The 25369-nt window shown below is 36.4% G+C and overlaps 2 protein-coding genes across 2 annotated transcripts in view; both read left to right on the forward strand.

Annotated features, from left to right (window-relative positions):
* OTOGL (otogelin like) overlaps positions 1 to 9413 on the forward strand; it is a 100606-nt gene extending 91193 nt beyond the window's left edge. The window contains exons 56-59 of the mRNA XM_068931286.1: positions 151 to 196; positions 2243 to 2314; positions 4409 to 4488; positions 7083 to 9413. Coding sequence (XP_068787387.1) covers positions 151 to 196; positions 2243 to 2314; positions 4409 to 4488; positions 7083 to 7283 — 399 coding nt within the window. The 3' untranslated portion in view covers positions 7284 to 9413. The remainder of the gene's footprint in view (positions 1 to 150; positions 197 to 2242; positions 2315 to 4408; positions 4489 to 7082) is intronic.
* Positions 9414 to 14557: 5144 nt separating this feature from the next.
* Positions 14558 to 25369, forward strand: part of PTPRQ (protein tyrosine phosphatase receptor type Q) — a 136876-nt gene continuing 126064 nt past the window's right edge. Inside the window, exons 1-9 of the mRNA XM_068936374.1 lie at positions 14558 to 14831; positions 15269 to 15394; positions 15477 to 15574; positions 18660 to 18797; positions 19412 to 19547; positions 20233 to 20487; positions 21011 to 21228; positions 24611 to 24797; positions 24935 to 25219. Coding sequence (XP_068792475.1) covers positions 14816 to 14831; positions 15269 to 15394; positions 15477 to 15574; positions 18660 to 18797; positions 19412 to 19547; positions 20233 to 20487; positions 21011 to 21228; positions 24611 to 24797; positions 24935 to 25219 — 1459 coding nt within the window. The 5' untranslated portion in view covers positions 14558 to 14815. The remainder of the gene's footprint in view (positions 14832 to 15268; positions 15395 to 15476; positions 15575 to 18659; positions 18798 to 19411; positions 19548 to 20232; positions 20488 to 21010; positions 21229 to 24610; positions 24798 to 24934; positions 25220 to 25369) is intronic.

Consider the following 25369-nt stretch of genomic DNA (forward strand, 5'->3'; position numbering starts at 1 on the left):
TCAGCTGATGCACAGCTGTGTAACTCTCTTGATTTCAATGATACTAACTGTTATTAGTTGGACATCTTTAAAATCGGAAGTATCTTGAGATACAGTTCATGCTTGTATTGGGCACAGTCTTTTTTGATATGTTCTCTTTTGTTTTCCTAGAATGGAGGAACTGTGCAGACATATAATGATGGCTGCTGCAAGACCTGTAAGTGAAGAAGGCTGCAATATGTGCTAGTTTGGCTTTGGTTTTGGAGGTCTGTGTTTTTTAACCTCAGTTGCTGGGACATAAAGAAGGAAAAAGCATGCAGTCCCCCCACAAATCAAACAAAATTGTAATAGTTACTTAACTACTCCTTATTAAAAGGTCTTTGCTTCATTTGGCTGCTGACTTGGTGATTTTTAACGTTATCCTTCTGGAGTATAACCAAATCTCTCCAAATCTCCTGAGGAACATGAAAAGTTATCTCAATTTAAATAAGGAAAAGATTGTCTTTATTTCTAAGTTGACTCCAAAACATTACCTATATGATTTTAACCATAAAAGATAAGGATTTTTCCCCCTAAAATTGGTTCCTAATTTGATAATATTTTGAAGTAAGTTTATAAACTTACCAGTTTATTCTGTTTCACTCCTGTATATTTTCTAGGGTTAGAATACAGGAGTAAAATATTTTTTTAATTGAAAATAAATTCTCTCCACTTCAGAAAAAATATTTAAATACAAAATGAGGAAAAGCTATTTGGAGTTAAGTAATGTTGATGGTAACGACCCTTACATAGAACTGACATTTTAATATCTGGGAATGCCTTCCCATTTTCTGAATGTGTAACTTTTAACACATAGTTCATGAATTGTGATGTAAGTTTAAATAAAGGTCTAATTATGCAAGTTTAAAAGCAGACTGTGAACAGAATCTGATTTTCTCTGCAGTTTTGACTAGGAAAGATTTTATTATCAAGGCATATAATTATAGATTATCATCTATAATAAAATATACATTATTATTTTAGTAATTAAATTAAAGTTCCAATTATTATTATATGCTATATATATTATAATATTATATAAAAATAAAGCTCTGCTGTGTAAAAGTAATTATGTAGGGCAAGAACTTGCTGAATGCCACAGAAGTTCCTCCTCTGTTTTTCAGTCTTTTTTGTGTTCAACATCAGAGTTAAAATGTATAGGCAAATTGGTCTTTGGGATTTTTTTTTAACAAACCTCTTATTAATAATATTGAATAGGAAGTCACAGACATATAACTATATATTGCACAGCTATTTATAAGATTCAGAAGTGCAATATATTAGGCATGTATGTGTATTTGTGTTGTAAATAGTTTTGCTAACGAGGGGAAATACTGTACTTACGAAATACAGGACAATACTATAGTTTCCAAATTGTGTAAGCCTTTGAAAGTGAACTGCAAGTATTTTTGCTCTGTTATATGCAAAGCATAGAAAATAAAAGCTATTTAAATACAACAGAATACTCTCTTTTTTAAAATGAGAATCAGTGGGGAAAAATAACACATGAGAATTGTGCTAAAATATTTTTAATCGATAGTTTTTATCTAATTAGCTAAATAGTCTTGAACAATATTTAACCAAATCACCAAAAAAACAGGTTGACTTTATTTAGAAAATTAGCCTAAAGAATTAATGGCTACTGTTTTTCTGTTGACCAGGAAGATTTATATTCTGGCCATATTCTCTGGCCTCAGGATCCTAAGGCATTGTTATACTTCAGAAATACTTGCTGAGGTGGCTGCTAAGAAAAAAAAAAAAGATTTACTATTTTATTTTTCTTTATAATTTTGTTTTATTTTAGCTAAAAGCATGTGCCCTGTGGTGAAGCAGTTAAAAAGACTACTTATAAATAGAGCTTGCAACACCTTGGGGTTTTAATGGGAATAAGTAATCCTTCTGAAAGAGCTTGATTCAATGCATGCAAAGTGAATGCATATATTTAATTCTTACCTTGCCATAGAGAGACTCATTGCAAAAGTTTGGTTTACAAGGAAACATCATTCCAGTTTTGGGTTAACCAGGAGAGTAATAAAGTTTAGGTCGTCTTTAGCGAGACTTGAAGCAGCTGCAGAGTTTCTAAATTTGGAAGAGTAACAGGAAAGCTCCTCACCTTTTACTAAACGAAAAATTGCAGTTGGCAGTGTAAGAATTAATGAAATGTCATTTATATAAAAAATGTTTATATTTCATGAGAAACTTATATTCCTAATAATTCTGCCAGGTTCTGGATTGGGTGTATTACCCTTTGCCATTAGTCCAGTAGTGTCTACTGATAGTATTAATTGTGAACCAGGTATTATTTTTAATAACGTATTTTCTTCTTTAAATAATGGTGTAAGCATTGCTTGTATATATGCTTATGGCTGTCATCTACCATTAAATGTTACCATGTAGTTAATGGTATTGGGCCTGATACTGAGAGATGCCGATCCCCTGTTGGCCTCCCAAATCAGTGGTTTTCTAAAAGGTAGAGTTCACTGCTCAGCACCTATCAGAATTAGGCTCATACATTTGTGGTATATGCTGCTGTCAGTTCTTCCTCCTTCTGTTCTTTTCTGAAATCCGTTTTAATAAATGAACTTACTGTACATGGTAGTTATCATAAGAAATGATGTTACTTTTAAAAATATCATCAACCTGAATTATTGTTACTAAGAGGTTCTAAACCTGATCCTTTGTCTCTGAATTTAATGACTAAACTCTCTTTGCCTTAAAATAGAGCAAAAGTGCACAATACTGCCCGGTCTCGTCTTTGCAGATATGAATTTATGCTGTATTTCTTCTGTGTCATAAAGAATATGTTTTACAAAGTTAAGAAAATGTTGGGGGAAAAAACATACAACCTCAAAGTACAATCACATGCTAATAAATACTCTTTACACCAGTAATTAAGGAAGGTTACAGAATCATTGCATTATGCTCAGAATTCTTTGCTTTTAATGATAGGTAACTTTACAGAAGCTTTGATTCCTTACTCAAGTAAGGAGCATGTAAAACAAGCACACCTGATACTGAATGCAGATCTTTCTGACAGTTGAAAATGGGAGGGAGGAAATTATATCAGCAGAGAAGGTTTTGTTAGACATCACCATCTTATTCCCTGAAATGTCATGTATTTCTGTATATGTGGTTTGTAGCACTCCAAAGATTGTACTCTAGCTGTACTTTGGAGACAACTCATTTTTAGATACCCACTGGAGCTGGGATTGCAGAATATGCTGCTTGCTCAGAGCTCGCTATTCTTTTAAGAGTGCTCACCATGCATTTGGGGAAAAAAAAAGTGTATACTTTTTTGTACACCTGATCTTGCAGGCGTGTGCTGAAGAGAAGAGAAACTCGGCTGAATAGTCCTTGTTATTTTATATGCTGAATGTCCAGAATGGCTATGTAATAATGCCTAGCTGATCTTGATCAATAGGGAAACTGGAGATCTAAATCACTTGTGTTACAGAAATAGTCGCAGCTAACAGTCTGGTACGGAGTGCAACATGGAAGATTTTACATTTAATTGTTTCATAGTCATATTATAATTTTTATTATGTTAAAAATGGCTTTGAACTGGATAGCTTTATTTTTCAAACATCAGAAAAAAAATCTGCCATAAGTATCTCCCAGAATGTACTGGAAGATGCAATATTTCCATAATGGCCAATGTCCATGTGCTGAGTCAGTGCTACATGCTTCATTTCTGGGTGGTAAAAGCTGTACCATATTTAGAAAATACATGCCTCTCTCTCTTTCAAAGCTTCCTTGAGGCCCCTCTCGCTCAGAAAGATATTGAAACCTATATAATTGTATTAAATTTTAAGCAGTCAGAATAGTGTCAAGGTTGCAGGTAACGCTCAGGTGTGCAACCACACCTTCTCACATGTCAAGTTCTGGAAGTATTCTAAAATATAGGAGAAAAATGGTGCCTACTTTCTATATTTCTGTTAAATAAATAGAATTAATTCAATACCCTTCAGTCAGCCCTGTCCTCCTCTTATATCCAGTCTTCCTATTAATACTATTCAAAACTATACAAGCCAATTTTTTTGCTAATTGCGTATTTTACATTTATCTTGCTATATGGGCAATTGTGAATTAATGTTTTAATATTTAAAAAAACCTATATAGGTTTAATGAGCCTTTATATCACAGTTGGTCTTATATATGCCAGCTATAAAACCTGTAATTTTCTACAGGAAGTATTTATTAATATGAGAGATGTTTTTTCTAAAAAGAAAAAAAAAAGGATCACATTATGGAAGTAATAGTTTCTGTTTGTATGTTAATGAAAGCAGTGTATAATTATTAATGTTATTTTAATTGCCTTCACTCCTTAGTAATAAACAAACACAGCACAGAAAGTATATTCATTCAATATATATTTTCTGTATTTTATTAGGCAAAAAGGAAGAAAGGATTTGCCAGAAAATGACAATCAGAACAACCATAAGAAAAAATGACTGTATAAGTCAAAGCCCGGTAAGCATAAAAAAAAACCCCAGACTGTGTTTCATGCTGGGCGTGCAGCATACCAAGTCAAGTGTTAATAAGTGGATTATAGCCATCAATAAGCAATAAAAATGCTGCTGTCTTCTCAAAAGCAGACCTTTCACCCTAGGAATGTTATCCTACTCGTAAATGGAATAAAATTAACTGGTTTTGCTTATGTATGGCTGAAGGGCTGAGCCCTCCTACCTGGAAAAACATCTGGCTCCAAATGAAAAGTACACAGCATAATTGCTTATAACTGACAAAGGCACTGAACTCCTCACCATGAAATAACATCCCACTGTAACAGAGGAGTATAAATGCTTCCACTTAGGATGTGATGGAAACACTGTTACATTCCTCATTAAAGACCTTTATTCTCTGTCTTCTCCTCCATGTAGCATATCTCTGCATGTCATGAATTCATAATCTCACTTATTTATGTGCCTATTTAAGGCATCTTATTTCTCAGCTTTGGTGTAATCCCGTCTGTAAAACCTAGGATATATCCAAAGAGTAAATGTGCTTCTCATGTAGTACTTAAAGAAATTGACCCAATATATTGAGACTTCCAGAGGTCTTCTGATAAGCCTCTGCTGAAAAAACTAAACAGCCATAAAGAAAGAGGAGTGGGAAAGTATCATCACAGATCAAAAACTGGGCAGGCTAATTTCTATCCTAATAGGAGGTCAACAGTGATATGCTTACGGTTGAATAGTAGAAATAGGATTTCATGGTGTACTTATTGAGTTCTGGAAGAAGAGCAAGTAATGATGGAACGTAAATCTGTAGGTGAAATTATAGTTGTTTGCTGTAGTTAGGACCACACTGAGCTTCACAGTTATTTCAAAAACTAGATGAAGGGGCAGCAATATGACAAAATAAAGGAATGATATTGACTGAAGCAAAATACATTTAAAAAAAAAAAAAAAGTAGTCAAACCTCATAAGTTTTAAACTAGCTGAAAAGGACCTTACCCTTCCAAGTAGCTCTTGTGAGAACCTCTGTTTAATGCTCTCCTGCAGGCAGAAAGGCTAACTAAGAGTTGTGACATCTGGGGAACAGGGTAGGCAATGATAACAAACCTGTTCTAGTGCCTCTTATGAGACAATGGTGCAGTACTGCCAAGATTGTTCTGTGCAGTTGCGGTCCCTCTATGCTAGTGCAGAACTGGAGAGGGTTCAGAGAAATGCAGCAAGAATGTTAAACAGGTCATTCCATGAATAACATAACAAATGCAGCCTTGTTTCTTATGACTTCGTATCATGTATTCTTTATCTTTCCTTCTTCTTCTACCCACCTTCCAATAAGACGTCCTATCTCTATCTGTATTACAATCCCCTTTCCTTAATATGTTCTTGTTCCCCATCTCCCTTACAATTGCCCATCCTTCCCACAGTCCAGATTTCCTTACTTTTCACCGAGAAGTATCTCCAGTTTTTCAGGTCCACAAATTTTCTGCTCATATCCTTAGCTCCACTTATTTCCCCCTCCCACTCCTGCATCCTAATACCACATGGCACCCTATTTCCTTGCACAACTTCGGCCTATCAAATGCCAGTATCTGCTAGGACTGGTTTGTTAACTATATGTGTACTTTGGCCAGACTACTGCTGTATAACTTTTGATAGGGCTGAGTATGATTAAATTTAATTAATAATTTAGGTTATTAATGCTTTGGACAAGGCATTAATAGGGTCCTTCTCCTTTTCCTGTCAAATTTAATGAAAGCTGTGAGATTTTAATACTTTTTAGACCATACTTTTGATCAAATTTGTTCAGAAATGGCCCCTTCATTTAAAAAGTATTTGTATGGGGTAGAACAGAGCATCATTGGTAGGCCTCACTTCCATAAAAAATCAGACTAAAAAACTATCCCCAAAAGTACTAGATCTATTACGGCAAGTCCTAAATTCTCAGCATGTCAATGTCTGCTTAAGGTTTAATTAAAATGTATTAATTTATTTTCTGTTGCACTATCAGCTAAGAACACTCTTCACATAATGGAATAGTGAGTGAAAGCCTGGTTCTGCTGTAGTCTAGAGCACAGATAATTTTATACCCAATCTTCCCCCTTGCCAGTTCAGTACCACACTGTCTACTTTTTAGATGTATTTGTTACAGTGATAACTGGTGTGCCCTTTGCTACTAGCAGTATAAGAAAGGGGAAAGCTTTTGCGCTAACTTGTTTTCCCTCTTGAGCCTTCAAAGAGAACAGCTGATTTTCCCTCATTTTGTTTAGAATAATATAGCTTTTCAGCAGTGAACCTGAAAAAACCATGATTTAAGCTACATTAAAAGTTATTCATTTGTAAAACTAAGGATTTAGTTTTGGTATCCACAGCAAAAAGTTTTGCTCAAAGTTAAGACAGAATATATGACTAAACAGCACCCCCATTTTCAGATAAACTTTGTTAAAAATGTGTCTACACTTAGTATGAATGAATTTTAGAAAATAAAATAACTTCTAAGACCAAAGTCCTCTGCAAATGTTACAATGGATTCTAGTTGCAAAGAATTTTGAGATGTTATGTCTTGAAAACAAAACCTGAAATGCCTAACCTGACTTCTTCTTTTATTAACAGATAAATGTAGCTTCTTGTGATGGAAAATGCCCGTCTGCAACAATATTTAATGTCAATATTGATAGCCACTTAAGATTCTGTAAATGTTGTCGAGAAAATGGAACACGTAATCTGACTGTGCCACTATATTGCTCAGGAAATGGCACTGAAATCATGTATGTTATTCAAGAGCCTATAGACTGCTCATGTCAATGGAACTGAACACTACTGTGTGTACAGTTTTGTCCTAAGAATTAAAATGAGTTTCCTTTCACCAGGCTGTATTTTTTGTCCTTGAATGGATACAGTACTCTGCAGGAAAAAAAAAAATCAATTATACTTCATAATATACTTTCACAAATTTATTAGAGGTTATATTGTGCTTCAACTTTCCTTTTTAAATATTGACATGTATAGAAAAAAAATACATAAATCCTTTTGAACCAGGTATAATTCAGTCATCATTTACTTCTGTCCATTGACTTTCAAATGTGCTACTGTTAACTGGTTAATGTCAGTGTTTCCAATGCTTTCAAATTTTGGATTGTGGCTACTTGTCAAAGTTGAGAAATTCTCAATAGCTCTTTTACTTAGAAACTTGCAGTTGAGGGCCATCTTTAGAATTAACATTTATGAGAAAGATTCATGTTGTCTTTTTGAGAACCACTGAATGAACTTACTAAAAAATAGAGTCAGTTGAACTGAAATATTTTTATCTTGCTGAAAAGCCTACCTTTTGACGTTAAGATGTTGTGAGACAGGAGTCTGCTTAAACTGGAAGTCACTGTGAAACAGCATGATTGCAGTCTGTAAGTACCTCTAGTAAATCTCCAGAGTATACAGTAGAATAATAATAAAGTTTGTAAACCCTTGATATTTACTTACTTTTGTTATTTATGTTATAAACATGAAGCATTGTTAGGCAAAGGCCAAAGAGTTCAGGCTTTTGTGCCTTTATTACAAATATCTAAAAGTTGTGTCTGTTATGAAGGGTTCTACTTTATATCTTTTTTAAAGTTTTTACAAATAAGAAATTGACTATTAGCTGCAGAATAAGATTCTGTCTATGTATGTATGTATTTATTTAAAAAAAACAGCGAGTGCATATTTAACTGTTCATAGTGGGTTTCACCCTTTGTTTAATAGTTTGAAATTGTATGTTCAATATATTTTAATGAAATACATTTCTTTGAATTTTGAGATTTGGACAGTTGAATGAATCTAGGGCTCATAATTTTTGAGTCTGCAAAAAAAATTCAATTTAAGATATATGTTTTGAAGGGCACAGGTAAGCTAGACATGTACAGTCAGGCTGTGAATGTCCATGATTCAGCATTTTAAGTTGAATATGCTCTCCCTTATATTAATTGTACTACATAGGATTACCTTCAAAACTACAGAAAAAAATTTATGCTTGTTTTTAGAAGTCTACTTTGCTTTATAAACTCACTGAATGAAACTTTAAACAGTGGGAGTTCTGCCATTGACCTCAGTGGGGCCAGTATTTTCCTTGTCATGTAAATTATTTTGAAATTAAAATTCTTGTCTAAAAGTCTGAGAACTTTTTTGGCAAAGGTTTTATTTCAAGCTGTCAGCATTTAATTACAAAGAGGTTGAATTATTGTATTGGTTTAAACAATAAAAAACAGTCAATATAAGATGAAAAATAATTTAAAACCTAAGGCCATTTTTCATCAGGCTATTTCCTGATGAATGTTTAGCTTTATTCATTTCGATGGATTATGAAGAAAAATAGTATATACATTGAAATCTGTCTTTACTAACAGGACTCTGTCTCACTTATTCATCATCTCTATAAAAACAGTGATTCAGTTTAAGAATTAAAGACAATCCGTTGTAATCATCAGTAAAATATTTAACCATTATAAAGAAATAGTGATCACCTAGTCATCAAGATAACGTGCTGCTTTGATAAAGTATGTGCCTCATTTGCACACTGTTATGATTTGTATGGCAGATATTTCAAGGTGTTATACATGAGGGCCTAGAACCAAAATATTCTTTGATATTGCTGTAGTAATTTGTATACAGAAACTTTTCATATGGGCCAAATATGGAAATTTAATCATAATCATAGCCATAAAGTTTGTGCACTAGTATAGCAAATGAACAGGACAACTATTGAAACAAACATAGATCCTAAGATTTTTGTCAAAAGAGTATGGGACGAAACTTCTTAATGAGTTCTGCACATGAAAAATTGCTTCAGGAAGATCTTATAAGCTAGAGCTTTTATATTTAGTGACAGAATACTTGATGAGTTTTGACTGAAAGCAATACTAATTGTAAACAAATCATTTTTATAAGCTTTAGAGGTGTATTTGTAAGTAAAGAGAAATTAATAAACATTATTTTGAAGAATCATACGTATGCTGATAAATCAGTGTTGATGTGTTTAATTTACCTGTGCCACTAAGGATGAACTATAATGTAGAATCTTAAATTACCCTGGAATTACAGGCATGTAAGTTTTAAATTATCTCCATGATAACATGAAATAGGAAGAAATGTATTAAAAGATTTTGCCCTCTTACCGTGGTTTGGTCTAAGTGCAACAGTCAGTGGGAACTGTGTCAGGATCCTCCCTGAAGCCTACAGCAAAATCTTGAATTTTCAATGGAGCTGGGGCTGGTCTAAGATTGCCTTTCATTTTAAAACTAAAGTTCAAATTCTGACTTCTTTGGCTTGGTCAGAAAGTGAACATAAATTAAACCTTTTGAATCATTTTCTGGACAGTCATTGACCCACACTACCTCCATGAAGGTAAAATTGCCATAATGCAGTATGTTTTATGTGAACTAACCCTTGCAAGCCCTGGAGCAGATACAACGTTTAAGTGAGCCTGCAGTGTGTCAAGTATGTTCTGCTCCAAATATTTCCTCAGTCTACACTTTAAATATATATATAGATGCCATTCCATGGTTATGTCTAGGTTTCCTCATCTGGGGCATTCCTGCCCCAGTTCCCCACTCTGGAATTATGCATAAACCCTGTCTCTGCAGGCATGTTGTGAGCTGGTTTTGAAAGCTGAACCAACTCAAAGCTAAGCTAGTAAGACACCAAAATTAATTAGTTTATTATTGATTAACAGAGCTTTACTGCCCACAAGGTTCCCTCCCTTCTACCCTCTCAGAAACTAAGACTCAAATAATTTCTACTCCCTTTAAAAAAAAGGCTGGGAATGCATGCCTTTCTCTAACTCCCACGCTTTCAGCAGAAGATGCAACGAACTGGAGAGAAACTGCCTGCATGACCTAGTGTAAGCCTTGTGCTGTTGTCCTGACTAGTCATGTCCTTTGCCCCATTCATAATTTGTTGCAACTGTCCTTCATTCCTAGATTTTTGCTGTCTTGTTCTCCTAATTGTGCTCGCAAATGGCATTGCACAATTTAAAGGCTTATCCATAAAAATATATAGGGTTTTTTTTTGTTTTTTTTTTTTAGGAATTTAGGTAACTATATTTCAGTACTTAGAATCAGATTCTAAGTGAACATGCCTCTACCTAGTAGTAAGGCTTTCCCTATATTATTTGTAACATTTAGTTTTTATAATTGCATTCCCTTACCAGGTCGTTTGTAATTAAGACCAATTTTTGCTCCACTATACAATTAGAATTTGAAGCATAGCTTTGAATATCGAGTTTAAGCAACTTACAGTGCCTGTTTTTGTCAATAAACTCCAATGCCTGGCATATAGCTATATATACAGCTGATACTTTGATTTTTAACTGACTAAATCTGTGTCCTAAAAATTGAAAGTGAAACTTCATACATTTGCATGATTGCCTTTCCACACTCCAGGCAGGCAACTTCCCAAGCACATGTGTCTGTGTAGCAGTGGCAAAAAAGCTGGTTCTGCGGAGGTGCTTCTGTTGCCCAGTTTCTTGGGAGAGCAGGATCAGGCATGAAAGATGTTGCTTAAACATAGTTACCAGCAAAGAAATATACTAAGAGGGGGTTTACAGGAAAATGTTGTGGTGTGACACATGGTCAGCATCCTGTTTGCAGTGCTAAGCAGTCGCACAATGCTACTGCAGATGTGACTCTTTTTCCCTTTCACGCTCAGTTCTCTCTGACACAATCCCGTTTTTTTTTTTCTCTTGGGCCTTCAGTACTGCTGATAAACTCAGCCTACAGAGCCAGAATATATTTTTATTATGTACTGGTTCTGTATAACTCTTCCCATCTCTTCTTTCATCTCTCCTTTTAGATGAATTTAAAGGACAAACCCAATTTCCAAATATAGAGGTTAGTCTTTGTGCAAAAACACATTGCCAATAAATGTAGGTACCGAGCAGGGATACTGTGGCAGTGGAAAACATTGACTTAAACTGAGTTTTCAAGTTCTGTCTCATCAAACTCTTTTTTTCCAGAGGTTGAGCTTGAGGTTATGTTGCTGGTGTAATCATGTACCAGTTTGCTACAGAATAATCTCACAGATGTGTGTTCTGGTGGAGGAGACAAAACGTAACTGAATTGTAACACTCATTTATGGCTATAGCAATTTAACCAGCGTAGAGGGGCAGCACGAAAGCTAGGAAATGAACAGAAAGTTTTAAATGTAGAGTGGGAAATTGGTACTATATTCTCTAGCTGAGGCTGGATTTCACACTGCCAACCACTCTGGGGAATATATTTTCAAAAAATATTCAGGAAGTGAAAGATCTTTAGAGTCGCATATTTCAACACTTAGCATGAATGCAAGAGAAAAAAAAGGCTATTATTGAGAAGAGGTTATGAGGGAGAGAGCGTGAATGTAACATTGGGTACTAAGTTTTCTATTTCTCTACCCTCTCTTTAAATGGGAAGTGGAATGTACAAGGAAACTGGAAAAATTATCTATCCATTATCATTAACTAGTTGTCATGGTTTAGGGGAGACGGGCATATTCAGATCTGAAAAACAATGAAATCTAGCAACTGCAAATATGATTCATTGACTAATTCTTTGCAACTCCATACTGACCATTTCGGAACTGCCTTTTTTGTCTGTTTCCAAAAGTAATTCTATGTTTAGACTGGTAAGGTGGTCATACGTCTACTGAAATCAGCGGTAAAAGATTCCTTAAGATCAGAGAGAGGAGAATCTTACTCAAAGGAGATGGTCTGAAAAAAAACCTTTTACAAGTGTCGTTTCTACTTTCACAAGCAGTTTTTGGATGGAGAATGGGGGGAACTTAAAAAGCTTCTTTTCTACTGCTTTTGTACTCTGGGGAAAACCAGTAGTGAATGATGTTGAAACTGAATCATTAGAAAAGCTGAATAAAAAGAAAATGCTTGTTTTGGGGAGTGTTCTTTTGATTAAGGTAAAATGTGCTACAGAATTTAATGAGGTTAAAAAAGATTCCTGCCGTTGTCTGAAAAAATCAGTCCTTTAATAAAGCCGTCTTTTGTGCTTGGTGATTACAAAAATGCTCTGGCAGGGGAAAAGAAAGGCGTGTGTGGCTCTGTAAAATAGCTGAACATGCGGCAGCTTACTGGGAGCGCTTGTAGTTAAAACAGCGTTGTGGTGCTGTTTGTGCGTTCTGCGCGCGGGCCCCCGCGTTCCTCAGAGAGACTCACTCAGCGTTCTGAGATCGTCGCGGTACCGCCTGAGTTACTTCTTGTTTGACAGGGAGAACCTGGCTAACGTAAAAGCTCAGAAATGATCGTTTACTGCTGAGATTCAGCTTAGTTGTTCATTGTAAGTTCTAAATAAAGGTCTAACTAAAAATTGTGCTCCTTATTGCATAATTCAAATTTCAGCTTGTAGAAAAATACAGAATAGCCCGCTGAAGAAACTCTCTCCAGACAGAAATAATATATTAATTATATGTTGACAGCACCTGAAAAAATACACTACTAAGAATGTCATGAGCGTTTCTGATTTTTATGGTGCATATATACAATGGTGCTAATTTTTGTCCTCTGATTACTTGGTCTGCAGATAATTTATAAACAATATTTATCAGCTTATTAAACTGATGTAATTTCAAAGGGCACAGAGGAAAATTAAATTTCTAATAAAAATCTTGATTTTGGGGAAGGTGAAGGAGCTGGGAGTTACATTGAGTTTCTCTCTGAATCACTGCTTCAAATCTGGCCAAAGGCTAATGTCACCAGCAGTTTTTGTCTGAGCTAATGTTCAGGTAGCCGTATTGTGAAATAAATTAGCGGTCCTAGCGCTGCTTATTCTTGTCTGTCAGTCCTCACGTTGTCTGTACTTTGTTTATCGATGCTCGCACTGGTAACTGCGTTCAGGATCTTTGCAGAGAGCCCAAGAACTCGGCCAGGACAGTCGGAGCCAAATTCCGCCCCAAGGAGATGAAACGAGGATCTTTCCAGTGACTGCACTTGTGACAGGGCTGCGAGGTCTACTTCTCTCGTAGGGCTACGCTCTCTTTTCTGTTAGAGTTGGGATGGTGAAGGAAACTTGCATAACGTCAAGGAGCAATTGTCTGGGTTCCGAGATCAACTTTATTCCAAAGTGGTCTATTTTAGCCTTTTTCATATAAAATTTAGAATTTAAAAACGTCTACTGAGTCTAGCTAGTTTAAACGATACAATGCAGCAATTTATGCTAGTTGCTTTGATTATATTTGTTGCTAAGATTTTTCACAGATACGCTTCACAAATCTGTTATGCCTACCTGGAAAGTATTCTCTTAAAGCAAGTCAAAGCCGTTATTCCGGGGAGCAACTTCCATATTTTGTATAGATTTATTTTAGAATTCCCAAACACATTGCTATAGGAGTTTTTTTTTTAATGTAAAAAAAAAATATATATATATATATATAGTGGAACATCTGCTTGTCATGGATTTAAAAACGGTCCGTATTCAAACACAGGGTAACACAACCCTAACACCGAGTAACTGATTTCCTTGGTTGGAACCGCTCCAACCCCGGGCCCTGGCGCTGCTGGGGAGGGGGAGAAAAACGCAGCCAGGAGCGGCCGCGGAGCTGGGCTGCGGGCTGCCGGGCTGCCTGCCCTGCCTCCTCCAGGGCTCCCAGTCCCCTGCGCCCAGCTCTCCCGCCCAGAGTCTCTTCTGCAGGTTTTTCTCCGTCACAGGCTGCCCTTTCAACCCTCCCCACCCCGGCTTTTAGCTACAGCATCTCCTGCAGGTAGCAAGAGGCTGCCTCTGCCTCCGCCCTGGTCCCGGGCTGTTCCAGGGAACCGCAGCCGCCGGGGAGCCGCCGCAGCCGGGGGCGCCGGCAGCCTGCGGGAGCCGCTGGCTGAGCCTCTTCGCTGCGTGCGGAGTCGGGGGGGAGAGGAGGCACAGCCCTCCCCCGCAATAACGCGCCACTGCGGGGACGGGGACGAGCAGGGCGCGGACTGAGGCGGGCTGAGGGCGGCAGGCTCCGCCCTGGCCTCGCGCGGCGGCGGCGCGCGCGGGGCCGTTACCGCGGAGCCGTTACTCCCCCCGGGCGGGGAGGGGCCGTGAGGGGCGGTGGTGGGGGCGGCCGCCGCCTCCCAGCGCGAGAGGCGCCCGCTGTACTTCAGTGGCGTTGGAAGGGCGTCGCGGCGCGCTGCCCTGAACGCTGCCGTAGTGCGCTCTCGTTCAGGGCTGTCGGCAGGAGGCGCGCGTTTCACGGCGTCGGGTGGCGCGGGCATGGTTTGGGGTTCGCCGTTGGTTTGGGTTTGTTCCGTCTGTAGCGCCCGCGTTTTCGTGGTGTTTTGAAACTTCTCACGGAAGCTGCGTGTTAAGAGCTCCTAATCGGAAATTTTAAAAGCCGTCTGGTAAAGAAGATGGTCTATGAATTACCAAACGTGTAGGCTCTGCTTTTATCTTTACAAGTAGAATTTTGTAGTTTCCACAATTTTATGCATTTCCCCGTGACGTGCTAGCACGTACCTATCTTTCGATGAACAAATGCGACATACGCTGTCATGAACTTTACATGTTTATATATTGTTTTTATTCCTGTTGGTGTTTTAAGACGTCAATGTAAAAGCGTTTATAGCTTACTAATTTACATACAATTAGGCGTATCCTAGAAACAAAATCTTGCACGTCCTCGTAGGCTGCGCAGATGTGCTCCGTACTTCTGCTGAACACTTTTTTAAGGATAACAAGCTTCATCTGGAATGCTGAGAAAGGGGCAACTTGGCAGAAATTTGTACTATGCAAAATATGTGAAATCTGTTGTCATTGGCCGAAGGGAAAGCCCCTGACATTGTTGTCACAGAGGGTTTTTTTATTGACTAGGGAGCAAACAGGCACATCCAGAGTTGACTGAAGTTAAGGGACGGCTAGGCTTTATATCAGGCCTTAGCGGAGGAAGGGCCAGAGTGAAGAATCACAGATCTCGGGTACACTATTGGCTGCAGTTAGGTAGGTCTGTATGAAGTATAAACATGCATGTTACTTTTCTCTAGTGGTGGCTTAAATATTCTAATGCACTTTTGTTTTGAAGCTGTTGTGATTCAAACACAAAACAGACAGTGGGACTGTATTTTTTCTTTCTCTATGGATCAAGCAATTCTTCTGCTTCTGCTACAATATATATTTCAGGTAAGAAAATACTCCCTTTTTGAAGGTGGATAGATACTCTAACTGAATGTTAAAAATTTGTGGTTCGTGATTTGGACCGCTTTTTTGTCATTCTAACTCTCATAAGGAGCTGTCACTGTTTCTGACTGAGCATTCCCAGTCTTCCTTCTGTTTAAATTGTTGGAAGTTCTCTTGAGATCTTTAATCTACTTTATTATCTGCTGCTTCTGGCTTAATGTTGTTGTTCCCCAGAAGAAGTAACAGATCTCAGTATCGTTAAGTCCTAAACTAGCTGATGCTGCTTTGTAAGCTGTCACTGTTTGGACACGGTGGAGACATGTGTTATGATACTGGAAATTCAAGATTATTCCGGTACCAGGGAGTATACTCTGACTTCTCCTTCAGGAGACTTACGTGGAAGGTATTTTGCCTTCTGCTCTGAAGCTGTCATGTGTGGATCAGCCCTTTGGGTTTGAGTGGTATGTAAAAGTATCACATACATATGAACCACTTATCTATTTTTCATCTTACTTTTGTAATATCCTTTGCAATAGTATTATCTGTATTTATGAATATTTAGGTTTTGTATGCATATTCCTTACTTTTAACTTAATGTATTTTGCAGCAAAGGTGATTTCAAAGTTCTAGCAATTAATCTTACAAGTACTACTGTGTTTCTTTGGACAAGAGTGCCATGTATTTGGCATGATGGAATGAATGCCTTGTGGTACTCAGCAGCCTGCTATATTTCTCTAGAGTATCCAAATAGTATCCAGTGGCACTGGCCTATTTTGAGTTTGACAGCTAGTGGTTTTTTGTGCAATCTGTTAGCAGCAGTCTGTGATCCTCGTTAGTCAGGGAAGTTTCCTGGCAGTAGTGGAGTAGCTAAGAGTGCGTGACTCTCCGGAATGGCTGTGTGGGGTCAAATCAAATAGTCAGCTGGTCCAGTATCATAGCTCCAGCAGTGGCCTAAAGCAGGTTCTTGGGGAGGACTGTAAGAGCCGCACAAAGAATATGAGAATTCCCTGTGCTATCCAAGTTTCACACCATTTTCGGGTTGCAGACTCCTTGAGGCAGATGTCGTTTTTGTGTGTTTACTGAGCTTCAGTGGAGTTTTCTTCTGTGAGCTTGTCCAGCCTCCTCTGAAGCACATGTAAACTTTTAGTACTCCTTTTAAACTTCTAGAACTCCTTTGGCAAGGAGTTCCACAGATCAACTAGCTATTTTGTGAAGAACTGCCTCTTTTGGTTTGCTTGGAACCTGAATCCTACCAGCTTTGTTTGATCCATCCCAGTTCTTGTACTGAAAGAGAGAGTGAACAGTCGCTGCTCAGTTCTTGCTACTTAAGATTTTCTAAACCTCTGTTATGTTTCCCCTCATGTGTCTCTTTTTCAGGTTGGAAGCTTACATAGTCATATGTTGAGAAGTAGTAGTCTGTAGCAGAAATGAATAAATGTCTGTCGTTTAGGAAGAGGCCTGTTTAATTCTACTGGCTAGCCTGTAGCTAACCTGAAGATGGATTTGAACCCCTTAGGTCTTTGTGATCAATTTTAAGTTTTGGTTTGTTTTTTTTTTTAGTTTCAGTTTGCATAAGGGCCTAGAAAGTATTAGCAAGTTATTGGCAAGAAAAAGGAACTTTCCAAAGTCAGATGTAAATCCCTTTTTCCCTTTCTAAATCCCTTTCATCATATGTAAAATTACTATGTGTAAGTAAGGTGAAATTTCTATATGCACTTGCAAATTTGATCTTGTTTTTAAGTCTGTATTTATACATTTTGTATGTATTTGCACCCAGCAAAATGGGCTATAATACTACTGATAGTGGAAACTTATTTAAAATGGCTAACTTTTAAAGATCCACTTTAATAATTGAAAAGTGGATCTTCCTGCCCTTTGGATTGCAGCATCTTCACTAGATTATTTTTGGAGAATGCATGACAGCTCTACAACTACCAATTAAAAGCCTATTATTCTGCCTGGAACCATCTAACACCCTTAAGCACTTCTGTTTATGCCATCAATATTAGTCTAATATGTCAATTCAGGGGCTCCCAAGAAGTGGCATATACCCTCTTTTAAACTATACTCTGACCATTAAGATCTTGATAGGTTTATAGTTACGGTAGTTCGTCATAAGATACGTTAAACCAAAACAAGTTCCAGGGTATGTCTTACTGACAAATGGAAGTGGAAAAGAACTGGATGGTTTTGCTTTTTATGGTTTTTTTTTTTGGTATTAGTTTGCATTAACAGGACAACATAGAGCGATATGAAAATAAAATCCTAACTTTTGTTTTAGAGTGGAAGGCTTCCTATTAGTTCATGCTTTGATTTTTATTTTTTGTTAACTATATACTGAGTTCCTTACTAAGTGATGGCAAGATCTTATTTGTCTCCTTAATCATAAAGAAAATGAAAATGAAACTAAAACATATAAAGTGCTGAAATCTTTAGTAACTGTTATGTGATAGGGATTGGCATTGCAGGCCTAAATTTCTCTGAATTTTAGAGGTGTGTTTCAGATTTGAATGCTGTTAGTTAGAAGCAACCCCTAAGTTTTTGATTCCAAATAAAATTGAAGAATAGAAGGAACCTGCTTCTCTGAAGAGCTGAGCCAAAGTCCCTCAAAGGCAGATATAACCATTAAAAAGATAGTATCAAATTACAAGATATTTGTATCTAGAATGAGTTGATCTTTGTAAGAAGTTTAAACTCTACCATATAATGTGAGAATTGGACTGAGGCCTCCAACTTGTGGCTGACTGTTAACAATGGTATTGCAGCATGTCTATTGAAAGTGAAGTCTCTGGCCTTGTTCGTACAAAAAGATGATAAGTTTCTGTCTTTTTAGTAGACAGCTGACATGGTTTGGCCACCGCTGCAGAGAGAAACAGAACCTGTACCTGTAGAACTGGTAAAAAATTGCAAAGCTTCTGTGTGTTACCCAACAGGGCTGGCAACTGGCATCATTGGTCCATATAAAAATTGATGCTGGCTGATAAGTTTTAGGTAAAAGTAGTTAATATAGACAGAATTCAATTATTTTGTTAGAGGTACATTTTCTCTGCTAAATACTAAGATGTATTCATGTATGTTTCTGTTACAGGGTTCAGAAAGTATAGACTGTGATCAAGGGAGAAAGCCTGCCAGGGTAGTTTTGATGGAATGGACTGAGTTGCTCAAAGGAGAAGATCCAGACTATTATATTGTAACATATCAGCTCACAGATGCTTTCAGTCAAAAAGTAAACTCTGTATTTATGAATCTAAAGTACAAGTAGTTATTAATGTATTTAAACTCTACATACCAGTAGTTAATAGCATTGTTTTGTTTTAAAAACAGATTAATGTAAAATATCAAATAAATCAAGTTAAACTGTAGAAAAATGATACTAGATTCTGTAATTCCTGGAATTTATATGCACTCTTGGAGAGTCCTGTTGAAGTTAGTGAGATCTAAAAGACCCTTGATTATCCTTGCTGAATAAAGATAGGTAGATATATATGCTCAGAGTTAAGAATATGCAAGTTTTTTGCTGCAGTGTGATTTGAATGAGGAGTCCAACTTCTCCAGGAGAGGCACAAACAATACCCCTGGATCTCTGTAGGAAGGCACTGTTCTTATTTTGAGCACAGGATGTTCTGGAATTTAAGGAAGATTTGGAGGTTTTAATATGAGGGGAGTTCTTAAGGGTTCAAATGATCTCCCGAAGTTTCTGTTTTAAATGCAGTTTAACTATAGCCTTCAGTTTGGCATGCTACAATGTTAGACAGATAGCCATTTAAAAACTTTATTAATGATTTATGAATTGTATTTGTGTTCGCTTTCACTATACCCAGAAATTTTTTTAAATTGCAGAATGTAAGAAACATTTCTAAAGTGGAACGAAAACCTCTCAGTACTACAGTTCTGCTTGAGGAAAATAAGAAGTATGATGTTACCATAGAATCCATTAAAAATGGACAAATTTTAAGTGTAAAATCATTTAAGACACGTAAGTAGTGTAGTATAACATATTTTGGTATCATTATAGATGGTCTGATACTGAAAATTAAAGAAATGGTTTGAAATTCTGAGATAAGTGAATTATTTAGAAACTTTGCATCTATATAGGTTTACATCCATGAAGAACAGTTTTATAGCATTACCTTTGAACACATTACAAGCTCTTACTAGCTCTGGAATAAAAGCCTAGGATCTGGATACAAATTTACGCCGTTGGGTAAAATATTTAGTAAGTTGAACAAACATTGCAGCACCCACTGACTATGCAGAAAGATCAGCACGTTGGGCAGTCTACAGGAAATAATTTGCAGTTCTGCTACGCGTGTTAGTGCTCTTAGTAGAACTGACTTGATCAGAGTCAGTTACTCAACTAATATTCTAACAAAGTATACACTTTTACAGTTATATACCCCTTAATCTATGCGCTTTTATTTCTCTGATTGTTTCAGCCGTAAGTTTACAAAACATCATGGTAAAAAAGCATGACTTTCTTAATTGCTCAGGAAGGCATTTTCTGACTGACACTGCCTTTTTTTCTGACACTTACATTTACTACTGTATGTATCCCTCATCAGTTCTTAAAAGAAAAAAAAGAATTTTCATGAAATTAAATTTTGAGCTAATTATTCTGTTGTGGTAAAGATAATACTATGTTTTTTCTTTTGGTCTGCTAGGTGGAATTTCAGACAACGACATCAAAACAGTTGTGACAGCTACTACTGTGTCTTTTAATTGTAGCGCAATGACCAATGAATTTTCAGTTTCAGTTTCACTGAATGATAGTTCTAAGATTATACAAAGAAACACTGGATTTTTGGAATGGAGTAATTTGACACCTGCCACCTTATATACATTTAAGCTTATATTTGAACAATTGCACCTTGAATTTATGAAAGTATCTCAATTACTGGATGTTCAAGCTGAAACAGGTATATGGCAGAATTTGTTGTGGTCGCAATGAATGCAATAAAATGCTACGTATTTTCTAGAAGGGTTGAAAATAAATTGCAAAATGCCTGTATTCCCTTTGTTCAAATTTCTTAATATATGTGGACCACTGCCACTGCCATTTAAATTCTAGAACACTGAAAGAAACTGAATTTAATGATGTAGAAAGGATATTTCTAATTTCTAATTAATATTCACTAGTATTTTTAGGAGCAAAAGTTCAAATTTGTATGTGCAAATATTTTAAGATACTTACACGTTGGTTTTGCTTTAGTTGTGTTTTAGTTGATGTTCTTTAAGTTTGATCAGTTAGACCTTTTTAAGACTCATGATTTCGAAGGAGGGTTGATTAATAATTAATGCATGTTTGGGGTTTGAAATCATGTGGTTTAATTAAATGCTATCGTTATCTAAATGCCTGTATAATTTTTTAAAAGCTAACTCTGAAACATTGCCATTAATGGTGCAGACACTCCTTAAAATACTGTCCTCGTTAATCTGTAGGTGCCTGTTCACAAGGGTGGCTAGCATTCCAAGGCAGCTGCTATAAAATGAGCAAAGAGAGCAAGCCATGGAAGAGGGCACAGCGAATCTGTGAGCTGTCGTCACAAGGGGCACATCTGCTTGACATAGGGAGCAAAGAAGAACATGTTTTCATTTTGTCTTATCTCCGGACAGTCGGTCAAATAATCATGTTATGGACCGGTCTTAATGACATAAAGGTCGGTCTGTTTGATCTTCTTTGCTATTTTGTATATGGAAGCAGGAGAACTTTAGTATATAGAGTCAAATTACTTGGAATTAAAATTGTTAGACTGTAAATTGGTTATTTGTATGGCTATTAGTAGTTGTAAGAGGAATCATTATTTCTTCAAATTAAAAAATAAAATATTTAGCAGGGCATAGCAGAGAAAAAAAGGCTTGCTTATATTACCTGTTTAGTTTTTCTTTTTTTCATTGTTAATATATCAGTGGAATGTTGTTTCACCAGTAGGCGGTGCTTTATTACCAGATTAAATCTCATTCTATACTTTTGTACATTACTTTCTATGGATATCAAAAGGGAGGTTGGCTTTCTCGGTTTTGATACAGGTCTCAAATGTTGAGTGATTGTGACTTAGCAAGGTCTGTTTAGCAGGCACGCTGAGTAGGCCGGGGAAGAAGGGACTGCAGGGGTTATTGAATGTAAAAAGTTTCTTGAAATCTGCATATCTGTGATAGGTGGGTTCTTTAATGCCAGCTCTGCTGGTATTAAAGGACACACAGTGGCCTCTGCACTGTGATGTGTTATTTGGGAGCTGTCAGGGAGATGAATAAAAGCATCTCAGAAACATGGAGGCAGTCATCTGCCAGAAATGCAGAATCCAGTTTTCTCTTGATTAGACTAAACAAAAACTCTTTTGTAGTAGACATTAGAAGATTTGGAGAAAGCTGCTGGTTTTTGGCAGAGGTGCTTTATTATAGAAAGGAAGTTGGCAGTTGGATTTAACATGGGTTAAATTTGCACTGTGAAATTTAATTTGTAGTATTGTTTTGGTAAGTTAGCTTGATTTTTTAAAAGGAAGTCTGTGGAAAAACTGACAATAAAAGTAAATTTTATTTGCAAGAGCAGGAGGCGAGTGGTAAACATGTCATAGATGAAAAATTTCTTTTTTGCAGATTCTGTTAAATACAATTGAATAGGGTTTCACAAACAATGTTAGAGTGATGCCAGCATGAAAACTGGGAAAACAAAAACTGGTCTAGGTTTTTCTTTTCATTTAGAGAAGCACCTATAATGTATGTATTTTACAAGTAATATTGTTTTACTTGTGAGATTTTAGAATTGCAGTAATTTTTACAGTGTGCTGACATTAATCTTAACCAACTTAGTATTTTAGGAATAAAGCAGTATTTGTAAGATGCTGTAAAAAGTAGATATTACAGGAAAATGTAATATTTTTGCAGACTGAAAAGAGTGTTAGAAGAGGTTTTTCTTCTTAAACTCTGCTTACACAGAAAGCAGTTAATTACAAGTTTGGGATTTGACTGTTAGCCAACTGCTTAATATTAGCCTTTACATGCATTTTTAAGTTTGTGGGAGTCTAGTTAGTTTAATGAGCTACATGAATATTTTAAGAGTGGCAAGGGATAATAATAACATGCTTATTTCAAAGCACTTCTTTCCTAAATATTTGTATTTAATTAAAGTGTTCAAGTAGTGTCTGGTTCCAGTACTGTATGAATATCTTGCAGTCCTTATATGTGTCATTGCTGATTTGTTTACACTCCGAATAGTAATTAGAACAATATAAACCCTGGGAGTTCATAAGTCATGGGACTTACCCTAAAAAACTTGAAACATGTTTATAATCATGAGACGATATGAGTTACTTTTATTTTCTCTTTCATATTTGAACCATTAGTGAGTACAATTTCTGTTTTCAAGTTTTGCCCCCAAACCTAAGGGACTTCAAATCTTCTTTGAAATGAAACTAAAGTTAAGATTGTCACCTACTCAGAGGATTTCAGCAGTCTTAGGAAAACTGCCAAACAATGTGAAACTGATAGAAGTTAACAGTGGTTGTGGGAACTATTAGTTTAATTACATTTATACTCTCCTATTTCTCCTTCTTTAACCCTATTTTCATACCTCTCTGCGTTTAAAACTTTACTGGCCTGGATGGGTGCTCTTGACAGTGAAAGATTGTTGGTTTAGCAGTCAGTATTTTGGGTAAGAAAGGATGGAGGAATTAAGTGATCTGCTTACCTCTGTTTTGACCCTCTATGGAGTTCTTAAGATTTAGGGAGTGAAAAATGTAGTCAAAGACTTATCTACTGAGGCTTCTCTTGCAGGCTCTGATATGGCGGTTTATATCATAATAATATCCTGTGACTTCCTGTACTTGCAGTTAACTCTGGTGCCTAGAGAAGTCCAATGTGAGAAAAAGATATGCATTGGTGTACACAGTATTTTTGAAATGGCAGGCTAGACGTACAAGTCCTCCTGAAAGTCAAGTGGAATTAGATACTTAAGTGTTCATACCATTGAAAATCTCCTTCTGTCTTGGAAAAATGAAAGACATCATAATATTTTATTTAATGTTTTTTTCAGTTCAACAAATGAACTGAATAAAATTGGCTGAGTTCCAACCAACACAATTCTGTTTGTTTTTCTCACAGAAATGGAAAATAAATATTTTTTTAACCATTTTAGATATCTTTAACAAAGCTGAAAAACAATCAGAGTTTTAAAATTATGGTGCTGCCTCAACTTTTCTCCATCGTCACAGTAGTTAAAGTATTTACTAAGATTGTAAGATTGCAGATTTGCTATGCTTGAAAGGATTTACACTACTATATCTGCTGAGAGTGCTCCAAAGACCTGCTTAAATGTATTCAGAGCTGGGTTTTGGTCTTAGTCCCCTGCAGTTGTTAGTATACGCTACTGCAGTGGAGACCAAAACCCACTTCCCACTAGAGGGATGTGTATTGCAGTACTCCAGCTAGCGAGCATATTCTACAAGCGGCTGCCCTTCAAAATATCACGCAGTCCCAGTCTAGTGTTCATAATGCTCTGCTGGGGAAACAGAAAGTATCTCAAAAGTAGACACTTTTGTCAGGTTGAGTGAAAATCCTAACCCCTTGAGCTGCTGGCAAATGGAAGAAAGGGGAAAAGGTCTTCCTTGTCTGATTTGAGCCTAGCCTTGACTTTTTTTTCAGCTGAATTATTTTTGCTTTCAGTCCAAATTTATGATATTTTTGAGCTGAGTAAAACTGTTTTTTTTTTCAGTGAGTAACATTTTTAGAAAATTATCTACCCATGATTATTTGATTAATAATGATCTTTAAAGGATTGCTGGTAATGATGAAACACTGTAGGTTAGTTGTATGTCACTTTTATTATGATATATTGTATGTAGTAGTTTGTAGCAATTGGAGGGGTGGCAATTTTAGGTTTAAAAAGTTTACTTTTTCATTCAAAATACTCCCATTTAATTAATTCCAAAAAATGAAATATGTTAATTTTTGATGTTTAGGAGATATGCTTGCCCTGGAGAAAATCTCAATAATTCCTCGATGTAATGTTAAAATATATATTTTTTCCTTTATTTTTCAATGTAGGAAGAAGGTCAGCTCTTGTGGACAGATGGATCTCCTTATTTTCAAAAAGCTGGTATCTCATCTATGTCAATGATACCAGAAAATGAAACTGATTGCTATGCTCTTCAGAGAGATCCAGCTGGTCCAGACTATTTCTTGACGGGATTTTTCTGCTGCATTCATCTGCCATATATTTGTGAATATGAATGTAACTATATTTTTTAAAGTCTTTTCTATTTATTTATATACTACCACATGTTCAGCTCTGAAGATACACATACAAAAACAAAAGAAAAAATTGTTCATGATTTTACTCACTTTTTAATTTTTGGTGTTCTTTTTCAGTACCTTTGGTACCAAGAAACTTCACATTTAGTGTGCATGATGTCAAGACAACTGAAGCGGTTTTTATGTGGAGTAATCTGGATATCTGGCTTAAATCAGGCTTTACACCTATAATTAAGTACTATTTTGATAATTTGAAACCATATATTCTGAGCTTGCCTGTGAATACAACCCAAACCAAAGTCATGCAATTGTCCCCTGGCCTCTTCTATAGATTTTTATTGGCAGCAAGGAACCCAGAAGGGGCACAAACTGTCTTAAGTCCAATTCTGAAGGTGGAAACAAGTAAGTTACAAAAATAAACAGCAATAATAAGCAAATGGTCAATCACTTTGCTTATTTTTCCTTTGATGATGTTCTTTTTTGTGTTGATAGTTAATCTGTAATTATAAATCGTGAATTCTGAATCCAGGATTGGTCAGATTGTGGAGAGCA

The sequence above is a fragment of the Struthio camelus genome, chromosome 1 (assembly GCF_040807025.1).
Source record: "Struthio camelus isolate bStrCam1 chromosome 1, bStrCam1.hap1, whole genome shotgun sequence".
Lineage (NCBI taxonomy): Eukaryota > Metazoa > Chordata > Aves > Struthioniformes > Struthionidae > Struthio > Struthio camelus.